The 25,559-nt window shown below is 43.3% G+C and overlaps 2 protein-coding genes across 2 annotated transcripts in view; both read left to right on the forward strand.

Annotated features, from left to right (window-relative positions):
* The window catches only part of LOC311223294 (rap guanine nucleotide exchange factor 1-like), a 147,761-nt gene extending 141,909 nt beyond the window's left edge, over positions 1 to 5,852 (forward strand). The window contains exons 18-19 of the mRNA XM_084308087.1: positions 371 to 511; positions 5,510 to 5,852. Coding sequence (XP_084164213.1) covers positions 371 to 511; positions 5,510 to 5,645 — 277 coding nt within the window. The 3' untranslated portion in view covers positions 5,646 to 5,852. The remainder of the gene's footprint in view (positions 1 to 370; positions 512 to 5,509) is intronic.
* Positions 5,853 to 8,647: 2,795 nt separating this feature from the next.
* pomt1 (protein-O-mannosyltransferase 1) overlaps positions 8,648 to 25,559 on the forward strand; it is a 79,277-nt gene continuing 62,365 nt past the window's right edge. The window contains 1 exon segment of the mRNA XM_084308767.1: positions 8,648 to 8,774. The gene's annotated coding sequence lies outside the window, so the exon portion shown is untranslated.

Below are 25,559 nucleotides of genomic sequence, written 5' to 3' on the forward strand. Positions count from 1 at the left end.
TAGTCCTGCTGTTAGTCCTGCTGTTAGTCCTGCTGTTAGTCCTACTGTTAGTTATACTGTTAGTCCTGCTGTTAGTTATACTGTTAGTTATACTGTTAGTCCTGCTGTTAGTCCTGCTGTTATTCCTGTTGTTAGTCCTGCTGTTAGTCCTGCTGTTAGTCCTGCTGTTAGTCCTGCTGTTAGTCCTGCTGTTAGTTATACTGTTAGTCCTGCTGTTAGTCCTGCTGTTAGTCCTGCTGTTAGTCCTACTGTTAGTCATACTGTTAGTTATACTGTTAGTCCTGCTGTTAGTCCTGCTGTTATTTCTACTGTTAGTCCTCTCTCTCTACCTCTCTCTCACACTCTCTCTACACTTATCTTGTGTCTCCAGGGGTCTGATCCTTCAAGACTTGACGTTTGTCCACTTGGGGAACCCTGAGATGCTGATGACATCACAGGGTTCAAAGGTCAACTTCTCTAAACGATGGCAACAGTTTAACATCCTGGACACGCTGAGGAGCTACCAACAAGTGTAGGTTATCATTTATTAGTGTGGGTGCCCTAGGTACACATATTATTATATTATTAGTATAATCATTATTATTATCATTATTGTTATTATTATTATTATCATTATTATTATTATTATTAGTGTCGTGGCCTAGGTACACATATTATATTATAATTTTTTTGATCCACTTTTTCTCCTTATTTTCTATTTTTCTCCCATCCCAATTTCGTGCATCCAATTCTCCCCTCCCCTGTCTTGAACGTTGCTCGACTATGCCCCCCACTGGTCGGTTGTAGAGAGGATAGAAGCCTTGCATCACGTGTTCCCTCCGGCACACGAGGAGGCAGCCTGTCACATCTTTTCACCTGCCAGCGCGGACTCTCATTGGCGAATGGTGAGGTGTAACGCATGGGAGGCTCACACTACCCTCGCCACTTCCTGTCTCTGCTGTGCAGGCGTCTCCCAACCGACCTGTAGGGGTCGCTGTCCACAACGTCCAATCCCCACCGATCGACTTCCACCCACTGACTCTTCCAAATGAGCCAGTACGATGGCCGGCCCAAGCCGAAGGCAATGCTGAGACTGGGATTCGATACCGGAGTCTCTTGCATTGGTGACGAGCGCAATCTCCGCTACGCCACCCAGCCGCATATATATTATATTATTATTATTATTATTATTATTATTATTATTATTATTATTATTATTATTATTATTATTATTATTATTATTAGTGTGGGTGGCCTAGGCACACATATTATTATATTATTATCATTATCATTATCATTAGTGTGGGTGGCCTAGGCACACATATTATTATTATATTATTATTATTATCATTATTATTACATTTACATTTTACATTTAGTCATTTAGCTGACACTTTTATCCAAAGCGACTTACAAGTTCTGTACGACAAGTCATCAGGAAGGGCACAACTCTATCAGCTGAGTAACAATGTTCATCAAAGTGTTGAGTGCTACAGTGTAGGTTAGTATATTAGGTATATATAAGTGCATGACAGTAAGGTTACCGGTAGTTAGGGTTGGATAAAAAATTAAATATATATTTATTTTATTTCATTATTATGTCTGAAAGAAGGTTGTTTTCACGGACCAACAACACTTAATTTCCCTACACAACCACTCCTCTTTCACATCCACAGTCACACATTCCCCAAGGCTCTGTACTCGGTCTACTCTTTTCATCAATCATCTACATCAGGGGTGCCCAACCTTTTTTGAACCAAGATCTACTTTTTATTTGCCATCTAGCCGAGAGCTACCAGCCCAAATGTGTCCTACTCTCGGCTAGTATTAGTAGTAATAGTATTAGTAATACCCATTCAATATGCACATGACAGAAAATATTATATGGCATGTGCATATTGAATGGGTATATAATATAATATGATATTTTATATATCATTGTAACGGTGTAGTGTAGGAATTACAAGAATGACAAGACTGTAACTGTAACTTCTCACATTTATTTCACACTCTGCATACACACTGACAACACACACACACTCAGTTCAATGGGCATGAGAAAACATGTGTTTACATTGCCAAAGCAAAAGTGGAACAATACAATCAAAACAAAAATGATATGTGTACAATTAAAAGGGAATAGGAATGATGTGTAAACAGAGCTGTCACATTGCAAAGTGGAATACAATCAAAAAAACAATTCCACAAAAAGGTCTGTCAACAGTCACTGATAGTTCTCCTTTATATTTTTTTTATTTTTTTAATTAAATGTCTCTACCTTAGTGAGAACGCTGGCACTGGGAAGAGGAAGCTAGTTTTTAAAAGTCTGGGTTGTAGGAGCAGGTTGCAAGCCTCAGGCAGTCCACAAGATGGTCATCTGTTAATGTGGTTCTGTACTTGGACTTGATGATCTTCATGTGAGAGAAAGCAGACTCACACAGGTAGGTTGATCCAAAAAAATGCTGTTAAGTTCATGGCACATCTCCTGGGGTTGGGGTACTTCTCAGGTAGCAGTAGCTCCCAGAACTCTGCCTTCATCCCTTGTGTTGCCCTGGCTTTAATGTCAATGTCAGTTTGAAGTGTGAGGATCTCGTTCTCCACAGCAAGGCTGTCCAGATTAAACAGTGTGGGCACTTTGGATGTGATGTCATCCACATCTACAGTTACAAATGGAAAACACATGTAGCTTGCAACAGGTTCAAGTATTGACAAGTCTGTGAAGCGCTTATCAAACTCTGACAAGATGCTTTGAACTTGCTCCTCATAATGTGTGCAATCAAACTGTGCTGACGTTGAAGTTCTGCTTGCATGTGAGGAAAGTTGCATAGGTCACTGCGTTGCAGCCTTCTCGCCCACATGGTGAGCTTGCTTTTAAAAGCATTCACTGAGCTGATCATGTTTATTACACATTTATCCTTTCCCTGCAGCTCTAAATTCAGGTTATTCAGCATGCCAGTGACATCGGTTATGAATGCCAAATTCAAAAGCCAGTTGTTGTCCTCTAGATGTGTATATTCGGCATGTTTAGCAAGCTTGAGAAACTCTTTAATTTCAGGCAGCAACTCGCTGAATCTCTCCAGAAATGTACCTCTGCTCAGCCACCTTACATCTGTGTGCAGCAGCAGGTCTGTGTGCTCCGCCCCCGTCTCCTCCATATGTGCACGAAATAGCCTACTCTGTAGGCTCCTTGCCCTGACAGAGCACACAATCTTCATAGCGATATCCATAACTTCTTTCATATTCAAAATTTTAGCACACAGCACTTGTTGGTGAATTATGCAGTGGTAAGGAAGTCTGACTGCCTGTTATACACAGGACTGTTCAAACGTTTTTTTGTCCTCTCCTCCAAATCAAACCAAATTTAATTATTTTCCGAAATAATCTCGCAGTCTACTTGAAATCAGTGCACGATCTACCGGTCGATCGAGGTCGACTGGTTGGGCACCACTGATCTACATCCTCTCTCTGTCAGATTCAACCTGGACGTCCACTGCTATGCTGATGACACTCAGATATACCTCAGCACCAAATCTCCCCACAACCCATCCCTCTCTCACACCGACTCCTGCCTGTCTGCAATAAAAGTCTGGATGCAACAACATTTTCTCAAACTCAACAGTGATAAAACGGAACTCCTCCTCATCGGCTCCTAGTCCACCCTCAGCAGAATCAACAACCCCACACTCACCATTGATGGTACCACCGTCTCCCACTTCCTCCCATGCACACAACCTTGGCGTGATACTCAATCCCACTCTCTCCCCCGATGAAACACAGATTCACATCTTAATTTCACCCTTGACTACTGCAGCTCACTCCTCTACGGCATCAGTGCTGCTCCATCAATAGACTCCAACTGGTCCAGAACACATCCACCAGACTTCTAAGTTACACCAAGTCCTGGCACCACATCATCCCAATCTTTGATCTTCACCCACTGGCTTTCTGTCTCCCACTGGATCAACTACAACATCCTGGTCTTCACCTACAAAGCCCTTCACCAACTGAACCCCCATATCTCACTGACCTCCTCTCTCCCTACCAACTCTCTCATCCCTCAGATCCACCTCAGCCTGCCTCCTCTCCTCCTACTATACCAACCTTCTCAGTCCCTCAAATCTACCTCAGTCTGCCTCCTCTCCTCCTACCAACCCTCTCATCCCTCAGATCCACCTCAGCCTGCCTCCTCTCCTCCTACTATACCAACCCTCTCATCCCTCAGATCCACCTCAGTCTGCCTCCTCTCCTCCTACCAACCCTCTCATCCCTCAGATCCACCTCAGTCTGCCTCCTCTCCTCCTACTATACCAACCCTCTCATCCCTCAGATCCACCTCAGCCTGCCTCCTCTCCTCCTACCAACCCTCTCATCCCTCAGATCCACCTCAGCCTGCCTCCTCTCCTCCTACTATACCAACCCTCTCATCCCTCAGAGCCACCTCAGTCTGCCTCCTCTCCTCCTCCTCCTACCAACTCTCTCATCCCTCAGATCTACCTCAGCCTGCCTCCTCTCCTCCTACAACCCTCTCATCCCTCAGATCTACCTTAGCCTGCCTCCTCTCCTCCTCCTACCAACCCTCTCATCCCTCAGATCTATCTCAGTCTGCCTCCTCTCCTCCTCCTCCTCCTACCAACCCTCTCATCCCTCAGATCTACCCCAGTCTGCCTCCTCTCCTCCTACCAACCCTCTCATCCCTCAGATCTATCTCAGTCTGCCTCCTCTCCTCCTCCTCCTACCAACCCTCTCATCCCTCAGATCTACCCCAGTCTGCCTCCTCTCCTCCTCCTCCTACCAACCCTCTCATCCCTCAGATCTACCTCAGTCTGCCTCCTCTCCTCCTACCAACTCTCTCATCCCTCAGATCTCAGTCTGCCTCCTCTCCTCCTCCTACCAACTCTCATCCCGCAGATCTACCCCAGTCTGCCTCCTCTCTCCCTACCAACCTTCTCAGTCCCTCAGATCTATCTTCTCTCCACAATCAAGTCCAAGCTCCACGGTTTTGGGAACAGAGCCTTCTGTTCCCAAGTATTCTGTACTTCTGTATGACAACTATTAAAGAAACTTGAACTTCTCCAGAGCAGCTCCCATGTTCAGGAACTCCCTCCCTGAAAGACATCTTAATCTTCCAATCCCGCCCTAAGAACCCTCTCTTCTCCACTGTATTCTCTTAGCCCCCATCCATCCTTGTGTGTTTGTGTTTGTCTGTTGTTTGTGTCACTACCACACCCCTTAGTGTAAAGGCACTTTTTTCTCGAAAATAGCTATAGAAATGTTTTTATTTTATTTTTATTATTATTGTCATTACCATGATCATCATACAGATTAATGCTGCTGCTGTACTGGCTGTAATTCAATCCAACACAAGAAGAATGGAATCAGAGTAATTTCAAAGATTAAAAAAGACACATTTGGCTACTTTTGAGGATGTCTCTCTCTCTCTCTCTCTCTCTCTCTCTCTCTCTCTCTCTCTCTCTCTCTCTCTCTCTCTCTCTCTCTCTCTCTCTCTCTCTCTCTCTCTCTCTCTCTCTAGTCATTACTCTCTGCAGCCTAACGAGGAGATTGTTTCATTCTTCAATGACTTCAGTGACCACCTGGCTGAGGAGGCATTATGGGAACTCTCTCTGAGGCTCCGCCCACGGAACAGCCCTCGAGCCAATCAGAGATGACCAGTGGTGTCTAGATCCCATCTCCCAGAAGGCCCTTGACTGTGACCTGGAAGGGAGTCATACCTGAAAACCACATACATGGGTGGACATAGTGGCTGCTGCATGAATCAAACCTGTGACCTTCTTTGAAACAAGAACAAAAACTATATACAAAAAACACTTTACCATACAAAGTCCTCTAAGCACAATATTGGTTCACTTTGTTTCAAAGGGTTTGTTTGAATTTAGATCTTTTGGGATTTGTGTCAAGATTATAAACAATATTCAAGCCTTTGTAACTAGTTATTGTATAAGGAATATTTTCTTCTCAAAACTACCCGGTGCAGCTTTGAGAATCAAGGATTCAAGAATACACTTTTCCTTCTTAGTGTGGAGGGTTCTCCATACTGAAGGACTTCCCAAACCAGTTAAGTGGAGGGAGAGTGGATGATAGAGGCCTGAGTCAGCCAGACCTCTGAAACACCACTACCTCTGAAACACCACTACCTCTTAACACTTTGGGTGCCGCAGTGTGCAAACCATACAACAATTTTCGGGGGAGCCCCCCGAGGGGGTGGGGGTGGGGGTTGGGGGGGGGGGGGGGGGGGGGGGGGGAATAAAAACTCAGAGCATGTTTTTATAGTCACATATTTGTCATGTGTAGGTGGGTTTTCCAGCAAACTCACCAATCTCGCTGCTGTTGAGTTCGTAAGGGCTGCTACCACATAGTTGGTGGCATCCGCGGTAATATCCCTGAGAGCGAATTGGGCTTCGGCTTGCGCAAACCAAGCGTTGACACTCTGCGCAGCTTGAGTGAAACTGCGTTCAAAGTTCTGCGATCTGCGTTCTGTTGTTCAGTTGACATGTTCGATATAATCTCCGAAATACGTCCAAGATCATGTCAGGCAAATGTAGGAATGCAGTAATGATAGCGTAGACGGAGTCGTGTTCCGATGCAAAAACACTAGTTTATTACGCACGCTACTGTCGCACAAACAACACTTCCATTCATTCGTCTGTCTCTCTTTAACTACGTCATCCCCCGCTAAGGGTCATGGGAGATGTAGTAAACACCACAAAAGGCTAGAATGCCGTGAATTATGTCCCAGTAGCCACTACACGCAAATCATTAATCATAATCAAAATAGCCTAATTTTATTATTATACACGATGATGACGATACAGAAAATTACAGAACAATGAGAAATGCATGGCAAAAATAGCATTTATTGTCAGTATTTTAGAGACCCCCAAAAATTCACAAATCATGTTTTCAGGGGAGCTGATGTCTGAGCTAGGGGAGCTGATGGCTCACCCAGCTTACCCATGATTCACACCCTGGGGTGCCGTTCACGTAGATCTACGTTTCTGTGGCCCGACGGTTGAGTGCCGTTAACGTATTTCTTTTATTCGCTATTGCCATTCATAATTTGCTCCTTGTGCATACTGTTCTGAGTGTGTCTGAGATTGCAGACGGTCAATACCGCCACCTACCGCCTTGTGGCAGCTATTGCACTCCATTAGAAACGATGTGGTTTGTTATCTGGGCCGAGCTGAGCCGTGTGGGCGGGGTTTAAATACTCCAGTGAGGTAACCGGTCACCACCATACATCTACGAGGCTGCCCCCACCCCTCGTTCCTATGAAATGCCGAATAACGTGGCACGGACTCCCGCGCCCAGTACTTCAAATGGCGATCAGATAATTGGATTCATTTTTTTGCATTACATCAGAGACAAGGTAAGAACACTATATATCCAAGCTTGCTTTGATCTGATATTTTTTTCTCCCGCGATCGAAGCGGTCTGTGTGGACTGTGTTGTGCTTTTTACCGTTGGTGGCGGTGGGGGGGGGGGGGGGGGGGGGGGCGCCGCTCTAAACCCCATTTCATGGGTGCATGAGCAAGGATAATAACGATAATCTAGCATTGATTTCAGGAAGATTCGATAATCAGGCGCTCTAAACCACATTTCATGGGTGCATGAGGAAGGATAATAACGATAATCTAGCATTGATTTCAGGAAGATTCGATAATCAGGCGAAAAATGACAACGTGATAAGTGGATTCCACTAAAATGCTATTTTCACGTCTTTTTCCTGGGATTACTCAGAAGCACCCAAACTATATTCATATTCAAAACGGTATAAAACGGAAATGTACGGATGAAAAAATTATCAGTTTTTTGCATGTTGACCAGAAGCAACTCACTGACAATCGACGGCGTTATTAGATCCATAGCTATAATATAAAATATAGGTTTAGCTCTACAAACAAGGTGAGCGCTTACATGGGGTTAATGGGTGGCAAGGCCAGATGCACTTCCCGGAAGGGGCGTGGCACCCAATATGTTAAACAAGCAAACGGAAACGCAGAAGGAAGGAGGAAACAAATCCTATATACGATAGTTTCCTGTTGACTGTAAGTTATTAGTCACATTATTTGTTGTCATGATGTGCATACAAGTAACTTGATAATTGGTGTTCATCTTCCTTTGTTTTAATTTCACTTGCTTTATTTTCTTTATGTTTGTTTCTGGAAATATGCACCTTTCAAATTAAATGTGTTATTATTAAAATCACTGAATGTGTGGACAGTTTGAACTGTCCAAAGTGAGCAGTCAATAACTTAACTTTTTTAACTCTGGGGGGGGGGGGGGGGGGGGGGGGGCAGGCTATTCTCCATCCTAACCCTAACTTCAGACTAGTCAGGACAGCCATCGACAAAAAAACACATTTCTTCAATCAATCTGAAATACAATAAAATAAAAATAAAATACTAACTTCTTACTGTCTTTTACTATTATGCACTTTGCTACTAGGTAATATACTATGCCTATACTATTACCTACTACGCTGATATGTCTATACTACTATGCACTATTAATCAATAACCAAACATCTCTTTGGGAAAATGAATGGTGATTGAAATGTTTATGAATTAACCGCTCAACCACTAGATGGCGACGATAACCACTTACCGTCGATAACCGAGCAGCAGATCAGATCCAGACTGTAGTAATCCATCCAGGATCCCACGTCGTTGTGAGAAGCAACCTGTCAGATAAACGGCCTGTTTACTCTCAACACATGTCAACAAATTAAACTACAACTCCAGTCGTCCCTCTGCTGGCGTGTCGCTGGGAGCAGTCAGGTAAACAAGCTAACACAGGCTAACAGCTAACTAGCAGTCAGGTAAACAAGCTAACATAGGCTAACAACCTCCTATGCAGGCTACACTCATTGTCATCATCATGTAGTGACATTTTCAACATGCAAACACCATGCACACACAGCGGGAGAGAGAGGGGGAGAGTAATGTATGTACAGTGATACAAGTGTGGCCGGATGGGGGTATTGTGGGTGTGGCGCTGGTATCGGCGCGTATTTACACACACAGACTGTTTAGGATAAATAGTAATACAGTCTGATTGATTGATTGATTGATTGAAAAGTTTATTAACAGATTGCAGAATGGGTACAGTACAGTACAGCTCAATACATACAATTGTTAAGGGGATGCAGACCAGAGAAAGACTTTCGTCTTGTTTACATCAGGGTCCCCCATTTTCAATTCATCATAACATATGACACACACGACATACAGATAGACAGTACTGCTACATCTATACATTTATGACATACCAGATTTGCAAATACAGTACTGTTTGTGATACAAAAAGTGTCCAGAAAAAGAGTGTATATACATTTGACGTAGAAACTGTACATTGGAGGAGGTTGGGGGGGGGGGGGGACTGTACATTGGAGGTGGGGGGGGGGGGGGTTGAGTAGGGGGTGGGTGGGGGACACTGTACATTGGAATACTGACAAAGCCATACTTGGTCATTTACTGTACAACTGGGTTAGGACATTTGTAGGGGCCAGTTTTGAATTCCAGTCTCCCGTAGGTGTTCTTTGAGAGTGTTTTTGAAAGTGGGTAGTGATTCACATTCCTTTACAGCTTTGGGTAGGGCGTTCCACATTGATGTGGCATAATTGTGAAACGTGTTTAGTCCCTTGTTTGAGCCGAATCTGGGTTTAACATGATTTGTGGAGCTCCCTCTGGTGTTGTGATCGTGGTATTCACTGACCTTGGGAAGTATTTTGACATGTACATGGGTACCTTGGTCGTGTAGTGTATCTTGTAGACCAGGCCCATTGCAAGTTGCTGTACTCTGTCGTCTACTCTACTCTAAGCCATCCTAGGTTGTCAAAGTGGGTAGGGGTGAGGTGGGTTCTAGGAGTCAGGTCAAGCAGTAGTCTGACTAGTTTGTTTTGAGATGTTTGTAATTTGATTTTTAGTGCCTTTGAGGTGCAAGCATAGTCGTAGTACACTTGAATGAGGGTCTTCAGGGTATTATTGTTTACCAGAGAGGAGATCCGGTACAAGAATCGAGTTCGTTGGTTGACTTTTTTTATTACATTGGATGCCATTTTGTCACAGGAAAGATTAGCCTCTAGGATGGAACCCAGGTAGGTAATTTCATCTTTCTTTGTGACAATATTGTCACCCACTGTAACTGAGAAGCCGTCGGTCTTGCTGAGTTTGTTATTTGAACCAAAGAGAATGAACTCTGTTTTGCCCATGTGTAATGATATTTTGTTATCGGCGAGCCATATGCAGATTTTGCCTAGTTCCGAGCTGAGGGTTTTTTCAACCTGTAACTTGTTCTTGTCAGAGACCAGCAGGGCTGAGTCGTCCGCAAACAGGAACAAGTTGCAGTCACAAGCTGACGACATGTCATTTGCATAAATTAGGAACAGTATAGCGGTCCTAGTATGCTTCCTTGTGCAACACCACAGCTCACTGGGAGGGGGGGGGGGATAGGGTACCGTTTACCTCCACCATCTGTTCTCTCCCCTCCAAGTAGGATTGTATCCAGCTCACTGATAAACTATCAAAACCAATTGCTTTTAGCTTGTCAATCAGAATGGTGTGATTGACAGTGTCGAAGGCCTTTTGTAGGTCCAGCATGACCATGACGCAGTATTTGCCCGTGTCCACCTCTTGATTGATGTGGTCGTTCAAATAGAGAAGGCATGTGTCAGTGGAGTGGGATGTTCTGAAGCCAGATTGGAATTCGTAGATTAGATTTTTTTCCGCAAGGTACTTTTCGACCTGTTTGTATACTATTTTTTCCATGACTTTCGAGATGGATGTAAGGATAGAAACAGGGCGGTAGTTGCCTGGGTCTAATTTGCTGCCCTTTTTGTGCAGGGGTGTTACTCTCGCCTGTCCTGATTTCCCTCAGGTTGAGGAAAATAGATGTACCGTTGCGGCTCGCAGGTGTGTATGTGCAGGTGCTCCACCGGGGGTGTTCAGTGTGTCTAGCTCTCTCTCGTTTTCGTGTATTACCGTGCATTCCCTTTGTATTGTTGTGTAACTATAAATGTTTGTCTTGTAGTGTGCAACAGCCAGCCGTTAATATGAGAAGGTGTATGAACTGTTGTTGTGTTTTGATATTCATTGTTTGGTCTCTGTGTCATAACAGGTGGTGGTCAACAGGTGGTCACTGCTTTGGGCCTACCGTAGGTTAGGGGGAGCATTAGTGTTTTTGTATTAAAGTCAATCTCTATTTGTATACTACAATATTCAATAAAGATAATTATATTAAATATAATTGCTTGGACTGTCTGTCTGTTATATACCCTAAGCCTCATGGTTACACAAGTATAAATTCACTATGGTAGTATGTGTAACCAGGAGGCATAAGGACTGTGTGTATGCTGCTTGACCTTACCCCTAGAACCCACCTCACCCCTGCCCACTTTGACAACCTAGGATGGTTTAGAGCAGTGGTTCTCAACTGGTCTAGCCTCGGGACCCAACATTTTCCTTAGTCATTAAGTCGCGACCCAAATTTTTTAACCACTATGATTTATTTCAAATATTTTTTTTGCAGTAATACACAATCTTTCATGCACTGTTAAAAACATGAAATAAACTCAAAGTGCAACAAAAGTGCAACTAGGGCTAAAAACCCAATGAAATAAAATAATAATAAATAATATGCTTCTTAGCAGATTTCTTAGCTTAACATAACAGACCTAAGTTTGGGGGAACTAATGGGATAACTGGGGTTGCAACAAAAGTGCAACTAGGGCTAAAAACCCAATGAAATAAAATAATAATAATAATAATAATAATAATAATAATAATAATAATAATAATAATAATAATAATAATAATAATAATAATAAATAATATGCTTCTTAGCAGACTTCTTAGCTTAACATAACAGACCTACAGTACGTTTGGGGGAACTAATGGGATAACTGGGGTTGCAACAAAAGTGCAACTAGGTCTAAAAACACAATTGCGTTTGAGTGCACAGACTGGAGCGTGTTCCGCGACACAGATAACATTAATGTCTACACGGAGACAGTGCTGGACTATGTTCGTACTTTGGTGGAAGAAACAATCCTCACTACCACAATTAGAGTTTACCCAAATCAAAAACCCTGGGTAGACAAATCCGTCCGTGAAGCTCTGAAAGCGTGCACCAAAGCATACAACGACGGCCTGGTGGCAGGCAACATGAATGACCACAAGGTGGCGCGATACAACGTAAGGAGGACAGTGACAGAGGCCAAACGGCGCTACAGGGATAAAATTGAACTCCAGTTTGAACAGGCTGACTCCAGAGCTATGTGGCAGGGGCTCAAAACGATGACAGACTACAAAGGCACCTCCCTCAAACTGAACAGTGACATCTCCTTAGCAAATGACCTCAATACCTTCTATGCGAGGTTTGATGCTGGTAATAACAACACCAGCCCACAAGCCACGGCAATGGGGGGGGGGGGTCTTCTGCTGATGGAGACTCAGTGTTCAGGGTAACAGAGCATGAGGTGAGGCGGACCTTTAAAAAAAGTGAATATCAGGAAGGCAGCAGGACCGGACGGCATCCCCGGCCGCGTCCTAAAAGTCTGTGCCGACCAACTGGCCCCGGTATTCACTGACATATTTAACCTGTCCTTAGAACAGGCTGTCATCCCCACCTGCCTGAAGAAGTCCACTATTATCCCTGTACCCAAAAAATCCAAGCCTGCTTGCCTCAACGACTACCGCCCTGTAGCCAGGGAACAAAATAAGTACCAGCCAACCGCCAATGGCTGGTAAAAAATCTGCCTGGCTGGTAGTTTTTAAAATCTACCAGCCAAATGGCTGGTAAGTCAAAAAGTTAAGTTTGTTCCCTGAGAGCAGAGCTACACAGCAGTGCGCCTATTTTGCGAGCCGAAATAAGTCTGTGGTTTTTTCTTCTTCTCACAACGGGTCAAATGCATCTAACATGCATTGCATCGTCGCCATTCCTTTATGCCCACATCGCCCGAAATGAACGTTATGTTAGCGTAAGCTAATCCTGATCAGCGGCAGAGCCATAGAGAACAGCAGACGGTGTGGACTGGGGAAAGGGAAATGGGGGGGGGGCACTCTCCCTTTCTCTGTGTGTGTGCGTGCGTTTGGAAAGACGATGAAGTCACTAGTCAGGAGAGGAGTATATTGTAGTAAACTGAGGATTACTGAGGATGCACAGATAATGTTGATATTCAAATATAAAAAGGTTTCGAGAGGAGTGGAAGTTTGAAGACAGACTAGACTACAATATGATGCAGGGGGTGGTGAGTTGAAACAGTGTGTGTGTCCCCGACCCCACTTCTATGTTTCAATAAATTATTTGCATTTAAAACTATTAACGCTGACTCATTCCTTCAGTCCACTAAAAATTATGCTAATATTCCTTATGTTGTTTATGATATTAATTGAAAATAGAATATGAGAGTATTATATAGTAATAATAACACATGGCGATATACTAAAAAGCTATTTAACATTTTTGGCTGGTAAAAAATCTGCCTGGCTGGTAGTTTTTAAAATCTACCAGCCAAATGGCTGGTAAGTCAAAAAGTTAATTTTGTTCCCTGCCTGTAGCTCTCACCTCCATAGCCATGAAGTGCTTTGAGAAGCTAGTAAAGGGCTACATCTGCTCCTCCCTCCCCATCAACATGGACCCCCTGCAATTTGCATACCGCCCCAACAGGTCCACGGAGGACGCCATAGCCCATGTGCTGCACACAGCAGCATCACAACTGGACAAGAGGAAGGGGAACTATGTGAGAATGCTATTCATCGACTACAGCTCGGCATTCAATACCATAGTCCCCTCCAAACTCATAGCCAAGCTCAGGGACCTGGGCTTGAACTATGACCTCTGCCAGTGGGTCTTGGACTTCCTGACGGGCAGACCCCAGGTGGTGAGAGCAGGCAACTGCACCTCCTCATCCATCACCCTCAACATAGGGGCCCCCCAGGGCTGTGTTCTGAGTCCCCTCCTCTACTCCCTGTACACACACGACTGTGTGGCTCAGCGGAGTAGCAACACAATCATCAAATTTGCTGACAACACAGTGGTGGTGGGCCTGATCTCTGCCAACGACGAGAGGGCCTACCTGGAAGAGGTCAAGGTCCTGGCGGGATGGTGCCAGGAAAACAGCCTCTCCCTGAACGTCAGCAAAACAAAGGTGATGATTGTGGACTTCAGGAGGTCGGGGGTCAAGGACTACAGCCCCCTCAGCATCGACGGGGCACCGGTTGAGAGAGTCAACAGCTTTAAGTACCTCGGAGCCTACATATCCGAGGACTTGACATGGACCACACACATTGACAGTGTTGTGAAGAAGGCACGACAACGCCTCTACTTCCTCAGGCGCCTAAGGAAGTTCCAAGTCAGTCAGAAGATCCTTAAGAACTTCTACTCATGTACAATAGAGAGCATCCTGACTGGCAACATCACCTCCTGGTTTGGGAATAGCACTGCACAAGACCGAAGCAGACTACAAAGAGTGACACGTTCAGCCGAACGCACAATTGGAGGGGGGCTCCCCACCCTCCAGAACATTTACAACAAGCGGTGCAGGGGCAAGGCTAAGAGAATCATTAAAGACTCCAGTCACCCGAACAACTGCCTCTTTGAACTGCTGCGGTCAGGCAAGCGATACCGGAGTCTCAAGGCGAGCACAGAAAGACTCAGAAGAAGCTTCTATCCCCAGGCCATCAGGCTGCTCAACGAACAATGAACACTACACAACAACAACCATCAAACGCACATAGCACACACATCCACACGCACACACTCACTTTAAACAAACACACTGTAGCACCCACTCCCCACACTTTATAGCACACACTCACTTTAAACAAACACACTGTAGCACCCACTCCCCACACTTTATATTTATTGATGAAGGATTGCACTACAACTCGTACACCTTACTGTAAATTGTACCTAAATTGTACCTCATCCCATTTCTGCTTTGCACTATATAGTATTGTACATTAGTACACTGCATAGTATTGTATATTATATGGTAACTCAGTTACGTCTATTCTGCATCGAACATTGTACATATGTCTATACTGAACACTGGGACCTCATTTTCTACTTCTAATTTACATGCTATACTATTTGATACTATCTTGTCTAGCACAGTCTCTGGAGCGTAACAGTAAGAAGCATTTTGTATGGAAGTATTCTGTACTTCTGTATGACAACTATTAAAGAAACTTGAATGAAATAAAATAATAATAATAAATAATATATCCTTCTTAGCTTAACATCCCAGGGAACTAATGGGATAACTGGGGATGAAACAAGAGTCTCAAAGTCTGGGGTGATGGTAGACAAAGCAACTCTGATGTCATGCTCATGTCCAATCTGTTCCTCTGCTTTGTCTTCAGCTGGACCAGAGCTGAGAAGCCACTTTCACAAAGATAGGTAGTGCAAAAAAAAGTTAAAAAAAAGTAAAAAAAAAAAAAAAATTACACACACATCCGCGACCCACTCAAAATGGCCCCCGCGACCCACCAGTTGAGAAACACTGGTTTAGAGTAGACGACAGAGTACAGCAACTTGCAATGGGCCTGGTCTACAAGATACACTACACCACTAAGGTACCCATGTACATGTCAAAATACTTCCCAAAGGTCAGTGAATACCACGACCACAACACCAGAGGGAGCTCCACAAATCATGTTAAACCCAGATTCGGCTCAAACAAGGGACTAAACACGTTTCGCAATTATCCCACATCAATGTGGAACGCCCTACCCACAGCTGTAAAGGAATGGGGTGGGACGATATATTGATCCAGATCGATATATCGATCTATTATCAATAATCAAATAGGATCGATGCAACGTAAAAAGATCGATTCATATTGCGATACTCTTATTTTGAAAATCCCGCGAGTCATATCCGCCGGCGCCCAGTATTGTGAAACTCATGTAGATATTACAGCAGAGCAGCGCTACAGAGCGTCTATTTTGCGACCCGATATAAGTCTGTGCAGTTTTTTCCCCGCAATGGGTCAAATGCATCTAACATGCTTTGCATCGTCGCCATTCCTTTATGCCCACGTCGCGTTAAATATCTAAATGAACGTCACGTTGGCTGCTTAAGCTAACTAAGCTAAGCAGCTAACCGTGAGAGAACAGGAGAGAGGAGAGGGGAAGGAGGAGGGGCGGGGGCAGTCTACCTTTCTGTGGGGGACTGGGGGAGGGGCATTCTGTGTGTGTGTGTGTGTGTGTGTGTGTGTGTGTTACTGAGGATGGACAGATAATGTTGATATTTAAACATGAATACTAGGGATGCACGATATTGATTTTTTGACACCGATAACTTTATGCTCCTCAAGCCGATAACCGATAACCGATATTTATTGTATTATAATTTTTTTTTAAATGTGTATATATATATATATATATATATATATATATATATATATATTTTTTATCAATTTTTTTTTTTTTTTAGTATTTATAAGCTCCGACGTCATCGGTACTGCTATCGGTACTCGAGAAATTATGGAGTTTTTTTTTGAGGAATTTAAACGTCGCAAACTAATCTTGTTGGCCGTTGTCTATATCTCTCCTGCCTCGGTGTCTCTGCCTGCGCGGGGAGCGGGCTGTGCTGTGCTCTCTCCTATCTTCCCCTCCCACACACACACACACTCACTCACTCACACACACACACACACACACACACACACACACACACACACACACACGGGTGCCGCTGCTGCCGAGTACAGACAGCTCTGCTCTCATAATGCCGGACAGAACGAAATGTTCAAAAGTCTGGGTCTATTTTACTAAAGTCGATGCTGACAACGCTCGTTGCCACAAGTGCAACAAGACATTTGCCAGTAATGTATAAGCGCTGGTACTTGTCAATGTGGCTGGCGGGGAGATAACGTTAGCTCCGAGTAGAGTAATGGCTGACAATCCGGAGGTAAATAAACGAACAAGAGCTTCTGATTGGTGGTAAGAAGAAGAGGTGGGTGCAAGCGGTGGGACGTAATTGGCAGATCGACTGTCTGCCTCCGAATGTAACGTGACTACGTCACAGCCAAGAATGGGAGCGCTGGATTTGTGAAAAACTCCCTGTTCCTAAACCACACGCTATCAGTTTTACCACAGTACTGTCAAAACGGGAGGAGGCTATAATAAAAACAAGCGCCCTTCATCCAAATCCACCCACACCGGATTTCTTTTAACCAAAAAATGTATTATATATTATCGGAGCTATCAATAACGTTATCGGGTTTATCGGGATGACGTCATAATTGCTGATATCGGCCCGATAATTATTGTGCATCCCTAATGAATACATAATAAATGTATTCATGATCATCATGCAACATAAAACAATTGTAGGAAGTTTGGGAGAGGAAGGGGTTTTAGCTTGCGTGTTGTGAGTTCCAAAACATTTTACTTAAAGTTTAAAGCTCAATATATAAAAAGTGAACAGGATGTCTATTTGTATTAAAAACAATAGATTGTTTTTCATTTAAATGTCTGGAAGAGCTCAAAAATAAAAACATCAATTGATATTTCCGTAGCCTTTTTTTTGTTGATCTAAATGTGACTGATTGTGTTATCGCCTCATATCGATCGCAGGCACCTGAATCTAATCGTATCGTATCGTGGCAGACTTTGTGATATCGGCAAATATCGTATCCTTGTCCAAAGAATCGATATCGTATCGTGATGAAACTGGTGATTCCCACCCCAACCACTTTTAAAACCACTCCCAAGGAGCACCTACGGGAGACTGCAATTCGAAACTGGCCCCTGTAAATGTCCTAACCCAACCCCCTCCAATGTACAGTAAATGTCCTAACCCAGTAATACACGAGACCCTCTTCTTGGACCAAGTAAGGTTTTGTGGATAATCCAATGTACAGTTACCCCCACCCCACCTACCCATCCCGCCTAACCCAACCCCACCCACCCACCTCCAATGTACAGTTGACCCCGCCACCCCACCCCACCTACCCAACCCCCCCCCACCTCCTCCAATGTAGTTTCTTCGTCAAATGTATTTCTCTCTTTTTGTATCACAAACAGTACTGTATTTGTAAATCTGGTATGTCATAAATGTATAGATGTAGCAGTACTGTCTATCTGTATGTCATGATGTATGTCATATATGTTATGATGAATTGACAATGGGGGACCCTGATGTAAACAAGACGAAAGTCTTTCTCTGGTCTGCATCCCTTTAACAATTGTGTGTATTGAGCTGTACTGTATTGTACCCATTCTGCAATCTGTTAATAACATTTTCAATCAATCAATCAATCAATCAATCAATCAATCAATCAATCAATCAATCAATGTGTAACTAGGAGGCATATGAGAGCTGTGTGTATGTAACTAGGAGGGATATAAGGACTGTGTAACTATGAGATATGATGACTGTGTGTAACTTGGGAGGGATATGGAGGGTCTGTGTAATTAGGAGGGATATGATGAGAGTGTGTGTAATTAGGAGGGATATGACGAGTGTGTGTGTGTAATTAGGAGGGATATGATGAGTGTAATTAGTAGGGGTGGGACGATACATCGATCCAGATCGATACATCGATGTAATTATCAACGATCGAATCGGATCGATGCGATGTAATAAGATCGATTCATATCGATACTCTTATTTTGAAAATCCTGTGGCGAGTCTCATAACTGATTGTGTTAAATGGGCATATGATATCATCTCATATCGATCGCAGGCACCTGAATCTAATCGTATCGTATTGTATCGTGAGAGACTTTGTGATATCGGCAAATATCGTATCGTTGTCCAAAGAATCGATATTATAATAATAATAATAATAATTTAGGACCTGCTCCGAGGTCACCATTTGGCACACATGCGAACCATGCATACAATGCGTATCTGCGATTAACCCATATTGTATCGTATCATGATGAAACTGGTGATTCCCACCCCTAGTAATTAGGAGGGATATGATGAGTGTGTAACTAGGAGGGATATGATGTGTGTACATGTGTAACTAGGAGAGATATGATGTGTGTAATTAGGAGGGATATGATGAGTGTGTATGTGTAACTAGGAGAGTTATGAGTGTGTGTAATTAGGAGGGATATGAAGTGTAATTAGGAGGGATATGATGAGTTTAATAGAATTCTGTCATTGAAATCTATGGAAAAAGATTGTAATTGATTATGATAGATTTCTGACATAAAAATATCTCAGTTTTCAAAAATATTAGAAAAACTCTTCAACAGCAGATTATATACATTCATTGATAAACATAATTTACTCACCGATAGCCAGTATGGATTCAGAACACAACGGTCAACATCACTAGCATTAATAGAACTCATTGAAAAAATCACAAATTCCATAGATAAAAAAAAAACATGTAGCTGGAGTATTCATTGATCTAAAAAAAAAAAGCATTTGATACTATTAATCATGATATATTAATCAGGAAATTGGAACGATATGGGATCAGGGGGGTAGTATTGGACTGGGTGAGAAGCTATCTAAATAAAAGACAACAATTTGTGACGACGAGAGATTATAAATCTGAATGTTTGGACATTGCTTGTGGTGTCCCCTAGGGGTCAGTGTTGGGTCCAAAACTGTTCATCTTGTACATTAACGATATTATGTGTAAAGTATCCAATATATTTAAATGTATTTTATTTGCGGATGACACTAATCTTTTTTTTTCTGGTGAATATCCAGCAGCTTTTAGAGGTCATCACATCTGAAATGAAGAAATAAAAAAAATGGTTTGATAGAAACAAATTATCATTGAATTTGAGCAAAACTAAAATTATGTTATTTGGAAACTGTAGATTAGTACAAGTACAAGTAAAAATAAATGATGTGATATATATATTTTTTTTATCTACTTTTTCTCCCCATTTTCTATTTTTCTCCCTTCCCCAATTCCGTATTGTCCAATTCTACCCTCCCCTGTCTCGAACGCTGTTGGCCATGCCTCCCACAAGCCGGCTGCAATGTGGACGAAGCCTTGCATCACGTGTCCCCTCCGGTACTCGAGGAGGCAGCCGTCGCATCTTTTCACCTGCACAGCACGATCTCTCAGCGGCGAGGGTCTGCGTGGGATGGACACGCCGCCCCCGTTGCTGCCTGATTCTACTGCGCAGGCGCACCAACCGACCTGTAGGAGTCGCTGTCCACAACGTCCGATCCCCCCCCACCATCTTAAAGATTTCGACCCTTGAGCTGAAATCTAGAGGCATTACTGTCCATCTTTCTAGGTCTCTCTTGATTTTCTGATTAATCTGTGTATAGTTTGCCTCAGGGGAGGAAACTAACTTTTTGGCTTACCAGCCAACTGGCGAGTAGATGATTTCTTTTACCAGCCAAACAGATTTTTTACCAGCCAAAAATAAATCGCTAATTACTTCTTTGTATGTCTTCGTCTAAATTGATTTTCAATCATAGTAATAATCACACCATGTCTCTACTCTTTAAAATATCTATTAATTATTAGCATAAAACATTAATAAGTGTCTCTACTCTTCACAATATTAGCATAAAACATGTATTAATCACACCGTCTCTACTCTTCAAAATATTAGGATATCACATATTAACATGAAAGAGGGAACTATTCTGGACTGGGTTGGGCTGAACTGGGCAGTGAAAGTTGCTGGGCTGGACTGGGTTGGGCAGGGAAAGTTGGGCTGGTCTAGGTTGGACTGGGTTGGGCTGGACTGGGCTGGGCAGTGAAAGAACCAAGCATTTCACTGTAATGTAATAGCTAAATAAAAAAAACTTGAACTTGACTTGTTACATTTGCACTCTGGTTGGATGCCAAACGTATTCTGGTTGTACTGTACTTGTGCTGTATGATGACAATACATTGGAATTAGGGATGCCCCGATCACGTTTTTTGCCACCGATACCGATCACCGATCGTCGTGAGCCATATCGGCCGATACCGATCCGATACCGATCGTTTTTGATTAAAATAAATAAAAATTTATTTTATATAATTTTTTTTTTATAAAATATATATATTATATAATTAGACTTGTACTTGTATTATCTGCGAGACATCGCCACCACGCAACAAGCTCCACTGTCTGTGTGTACTCTAGTAGCCTCCAGCTACAGCCAGGATTCTCCGGAGCTGCAGCTGGACCTATACTCGAGTAGCCTCGAGCTACGGCCAGGATTCTCCGGCGCTGCACCTGGACCCTATTGGTATAACGTTACTTAACTGTGCTCAGCAAGCCCTCAGCTCGATTACGCATCGAATCAGTGTTATAAGACATTGATATCAGGAGCTATCTGTAGCTACTGCTAGCCGGATATATAACGTTAATACAACGCCTCAGTGAATTATTTAGTTCAATGGGACATTTCGTTTTTAACAGTGAACTAACTTGCGCTAACGTGAGCTAACAGCTAACAGGTATCATACCTACCAACTATACTTGCTAGAGCGTTTGTTGATGTCAGGAGCTATCGGTAGCTGGCCGGCTAGATACCGTTCGGTTAGACAATGCCTCATCATGTATTAAACTAAAAGTGAATAGTTGACTGGGTCATTTTGTAACGGTAGCTAAGCTAACGTTAGCTCAGGGAGACGCCGACACGCCGTCCTCCCGTGTCTCACTAGACTAGACCCGTGTTTACATGCGTGCGGGAGGGGCTGGACTCGAGAGCAGACGCCGCACCACCGGTGTCTGAGACAGAACTCAGCAGGATCGGGTTTGACGATCGGTGAAAATAAAACATTATCACCGATCACCGATCGCATATTTATACTGAATATCGGCCGATAACGATCGGTGGCCGATCGATCGGGGCATCCCTAATTGGAATCGAATCTTATGTCAACGCTAGGGGTTCAGCAGGTGTATTCTGCAAGTATGACAACATCACCGTTGTGAAGGGCATATGGGTGAGTGGTGATATGGGGGGAAACCCGGTAATAATAAAATGTCACTCCGCTGCATTTAAGCAAAGCAGCTCAGTATAGTCGTCCTGGACTCGTCCACTATGTTGAATGCACGTTATGGTAGCTTGTTACATGCTAGGTAGCTAGCCGGCTAATGCTGGTTGACTTGTCATTCTCATCCGACTCGAAGGAGAACGTCGTGTGCTGTTGTTCGCCCCCATGTCAAACCGCACTGATAGTGATATCCGAAAGCGACGACTCTACATGCAATTATTTTCATCCACGATGTGTTTTTGTCTAAGTTTGTCTACGTTGCCGGTGACGGGAGTCTGTAGGTCTGCACGCAGTGGTGTGTCCACTTCCCCTAGATGGGCGGCATCTTCTAGAAAACGACTGTTCATTGGAGGAGCTTAGAGTGCATCTGTACAACGATGATGTTAATTGGTTATGGTCGGATTATTATGAGGCGCAAATGGGAGGAATCATAAGGGGGGAGTCAGAGTTCGGCTTGTGCCAGTGAGCGAATCAGCAGATTGCAGAATGATTTTTTTGTTTTGTTTGGTTTACTAGTACTCGCCAGATTGGCGAGTGCTCTTCATGAATCACTCGCCAAACATAAAAAATACTCGCATTTGGCGAGTAAAGTGGCCTAATTTCCTCCCCTGGTTTGCCTCGTATAACCCCTCCACCCCTCTTGTAATGTTCACCCCTAAGTACTTGATCCTGTCCATGTCCCATTTAATTTTGTATTTTTCTTTGATCTCTATCGTTGGAGTGTAGTTCAGTGCTAAAGTCTGTGTCTTTGTCACGTTGAGTCTATACCCTGAGTAATATCCATATTCTGTCAGTAAATCCATCAGTATCGGAAAGCTTGTGTCTGGTTGTCTCATATATACTATCACGTCGTCTGCGAACAGTCCCAATTTATGTTCTGTTCCCCTTATCTCCACCCTTAGATGTCTTTGGTCTGTCTAATTAGTTGAGCCAGTGGTTCGATGAATACATCGAAGAGCGTCGGCGAAAGACAACAACCCTGTCTGGTAGCTCTCTCTAGTTTAATCCTGTCCGTCAGACTACCATTTACCTTAATCCTTGCCGTCGGTTCTCGATATAATGCCTAATTGTTTTCATAGCGTTTTTGTCTAATCCAAATTTCTTTATATAGAAATATCCAGCTTACACTGTTGAATGCTTTTTCTGCATCTAGGCTAACTAATACTGCACTTCCTCCTTCCTTTTGTATCTCCTCTACTATCTGCACTGTCTTCCTTATGTTATCCTGTGTCTGTCTTCCTTTAATGAATCTGGTCTTCGTCTATAATATCTGTCATAAATGTCTCAAATCTTTTGGATATTATTGATACATCTTGTAATCTACATTACGTATGGGCACTGGTCTGAAACTGCTACATAGTTCTCTATCTTTCCCTTCTTTTGGAATTGTAGTAATTATGGCTTCTTTCCATGAAGGTGGCATTGTGCCTTCTTTCATCGTGTGTCTGAATGCTGCTTCTAATATGGGGCTCAGTTCCTGTCTAAATGTTTTGTAGAATTCAGAGGGGAATCCGTTGCTACCCGGTGACTTACTGTTCTTTGCTTTACTGATCGCTTTCCCCACTTCCTGTTCTGTATTCTCTGCGTTTAATATTTCGTTCTGTCCCTTCCCTATCGATGGTAGATCTAATTTTTCTAAGAATGTCTATCTCCTCTTCTCCTGCCGCTATCGGTTGCGTGTATAGTTTCTTATAGTATTCTTCAAATGTCTTCTCTATTTCAGCTGGTTCTCTTAGTATCTTGTTTGTGTTCGTGTCCCTTATTGTGTGTATTGTGTTCAGTTTTTGTTGTGTCCTGATTCGTTTAGCTAAAAGTCTGGTCGCTCTGGGTCCTCCTTCATAGTATGTCTGTTTCATGTACCTAGCTTTCTTCTCTATTTCTGTCAGCAGTTCTTTGTTTATCTTTCCTCTAACGTCCTTTACCTCTCTAAGTGTCTTTTGGTTCTTTGAGTTTTGGTGTTCTTTCTCTAATTCTTTCAGTTTCTTTATCAAGTTCTGGTATGTCTCTATTCTGGCCTTCTTGAGTAATGCCGTCTTTGCTATAAATTGTCCACGTATTACTACCTTTAGTGCATCCCACAAAATGTTTGGGTCTACCTCTCCATTATCATTTTCTTCTCTGTATCTAATTATGTCTCCTTTTACTTCGTTAACCAAACCTTTGTTATTTAATAGTCCTACGTTCAGTCTCCAAACTGTATTTCTCCGTCTACTTTTAAGGTTCACTGTCAGATATATTGCGCTATGGTCTGATATGTCTGTTACCCCTATCCTGCAGTCTTCTACCCTGTATCTGTCCCCTGTTGTCATGAGAAAATAGTCTATCCTTGAATATATTGTGTGTGGATGTGAATAATGTGTGTATTCTCTGTCTAGTATGTGCATTTCTCTCCATATATCCATGATTCCCAATTCTGCCATTTGTATATTCATATATTTGCTAATGTTTGTCCTCCATTTCTTTGTGCTTGTCGTGTCTGTCATAGTTCAGTACTACATTAAAATCACCTGTACAGATTAGGACCCCTTCCCCTTCCATCGCTATTGTTACGAAGGATCAGATTAAACCGAATATATATATTTATTTATGGATATATATTGAATAGTATTTGTATATCGTTTGATATCCCTTGTATATTCCTTGTACATATACACGGAATATCCCTTTAGCCTACTATAGCCCATAATAGTTCATTCTCTTATTGGACAAAGGACCAGGCGCCAGGGGACCAGCCCCTGGCGTCAAGTTCAAAGGTACCGACGAGACATGTCCGTACTAGCCCCGGCTCCGCTCAGGGATACGGCTACCGAAATGAGAGTGGCACTATTTGTTCACCGTGCATATAAATATGGCGCAAGTAAATGTAGAAGTCCCTTAGTCCCTTACCCTTCTTCCCAACTTAGTAACAGAACGTGAAGCCTCACCCACGATACGACGTGCGGTGAAGTATGGCCTGTTTGGCCTTAGAATAGCATCGAGACCTTGTGCGAGTTAATAACTGAATTGTCAGAGTTTGGCACTGTACCGTCGAGTGCGACGTATTTCTATTAAGTAATAATAGTCTATCGTGTATGGTGCATCGTGCGGTTAGAGTTCTAAAGTGACCAGCATCTCCAACGCTTCCTCGTGTTATCTAGAGTCTTATCCAGGTTGGGCCGACCACATGGCGCTTTCATCCGAGGAGATCTAGGCGAGGACCGAGGGACATGTACACTGGATTACCTACCCGACGACTGCTGAGCCCTATGCGGCTGGAATATATATTTGCTTTGGTACTGTGATTTGTGGAGCGGATAATCGCCGACGCCTGTGAGTGTTGGATTTACCCCCGAGAGGAGTCAAGTTGAGTCGGCGCTCAGAGAGACTGAGGTCGCCTAGCTTCTTCTTCATTGTGGAGCTACAGCCTACAAGAGAACCAAGGTGTATTCATCTGCGGATCAAGAGTCTATCGCACTGTCTTCTGTACTTGAAGTCTCCCTAGATATCGTTGACCAGACGGTCTACTACCGACGGCTCTCCTACCCCCCCTACCGGCTTACAACCGGGAGGACCCCTTCCAGAATATCCCGCTATATCATTAAGTGTACCATAGATCTAATTCCCTAAGAGCCAGGTTGTATACTTGCTTCCTGCG

The sequence above is a fragment of the Notolepis coatsorum genome (assembly GCF_963971535.1).
Source record: "Notolepis coatsorum genome assembly, chromosome: 2".
NCBI lineage: Eukaryota > Metazoa > Chordata > Actinopteri > Aulopiformes > Paralepididae > Notolepis > Notolepis coatsorum.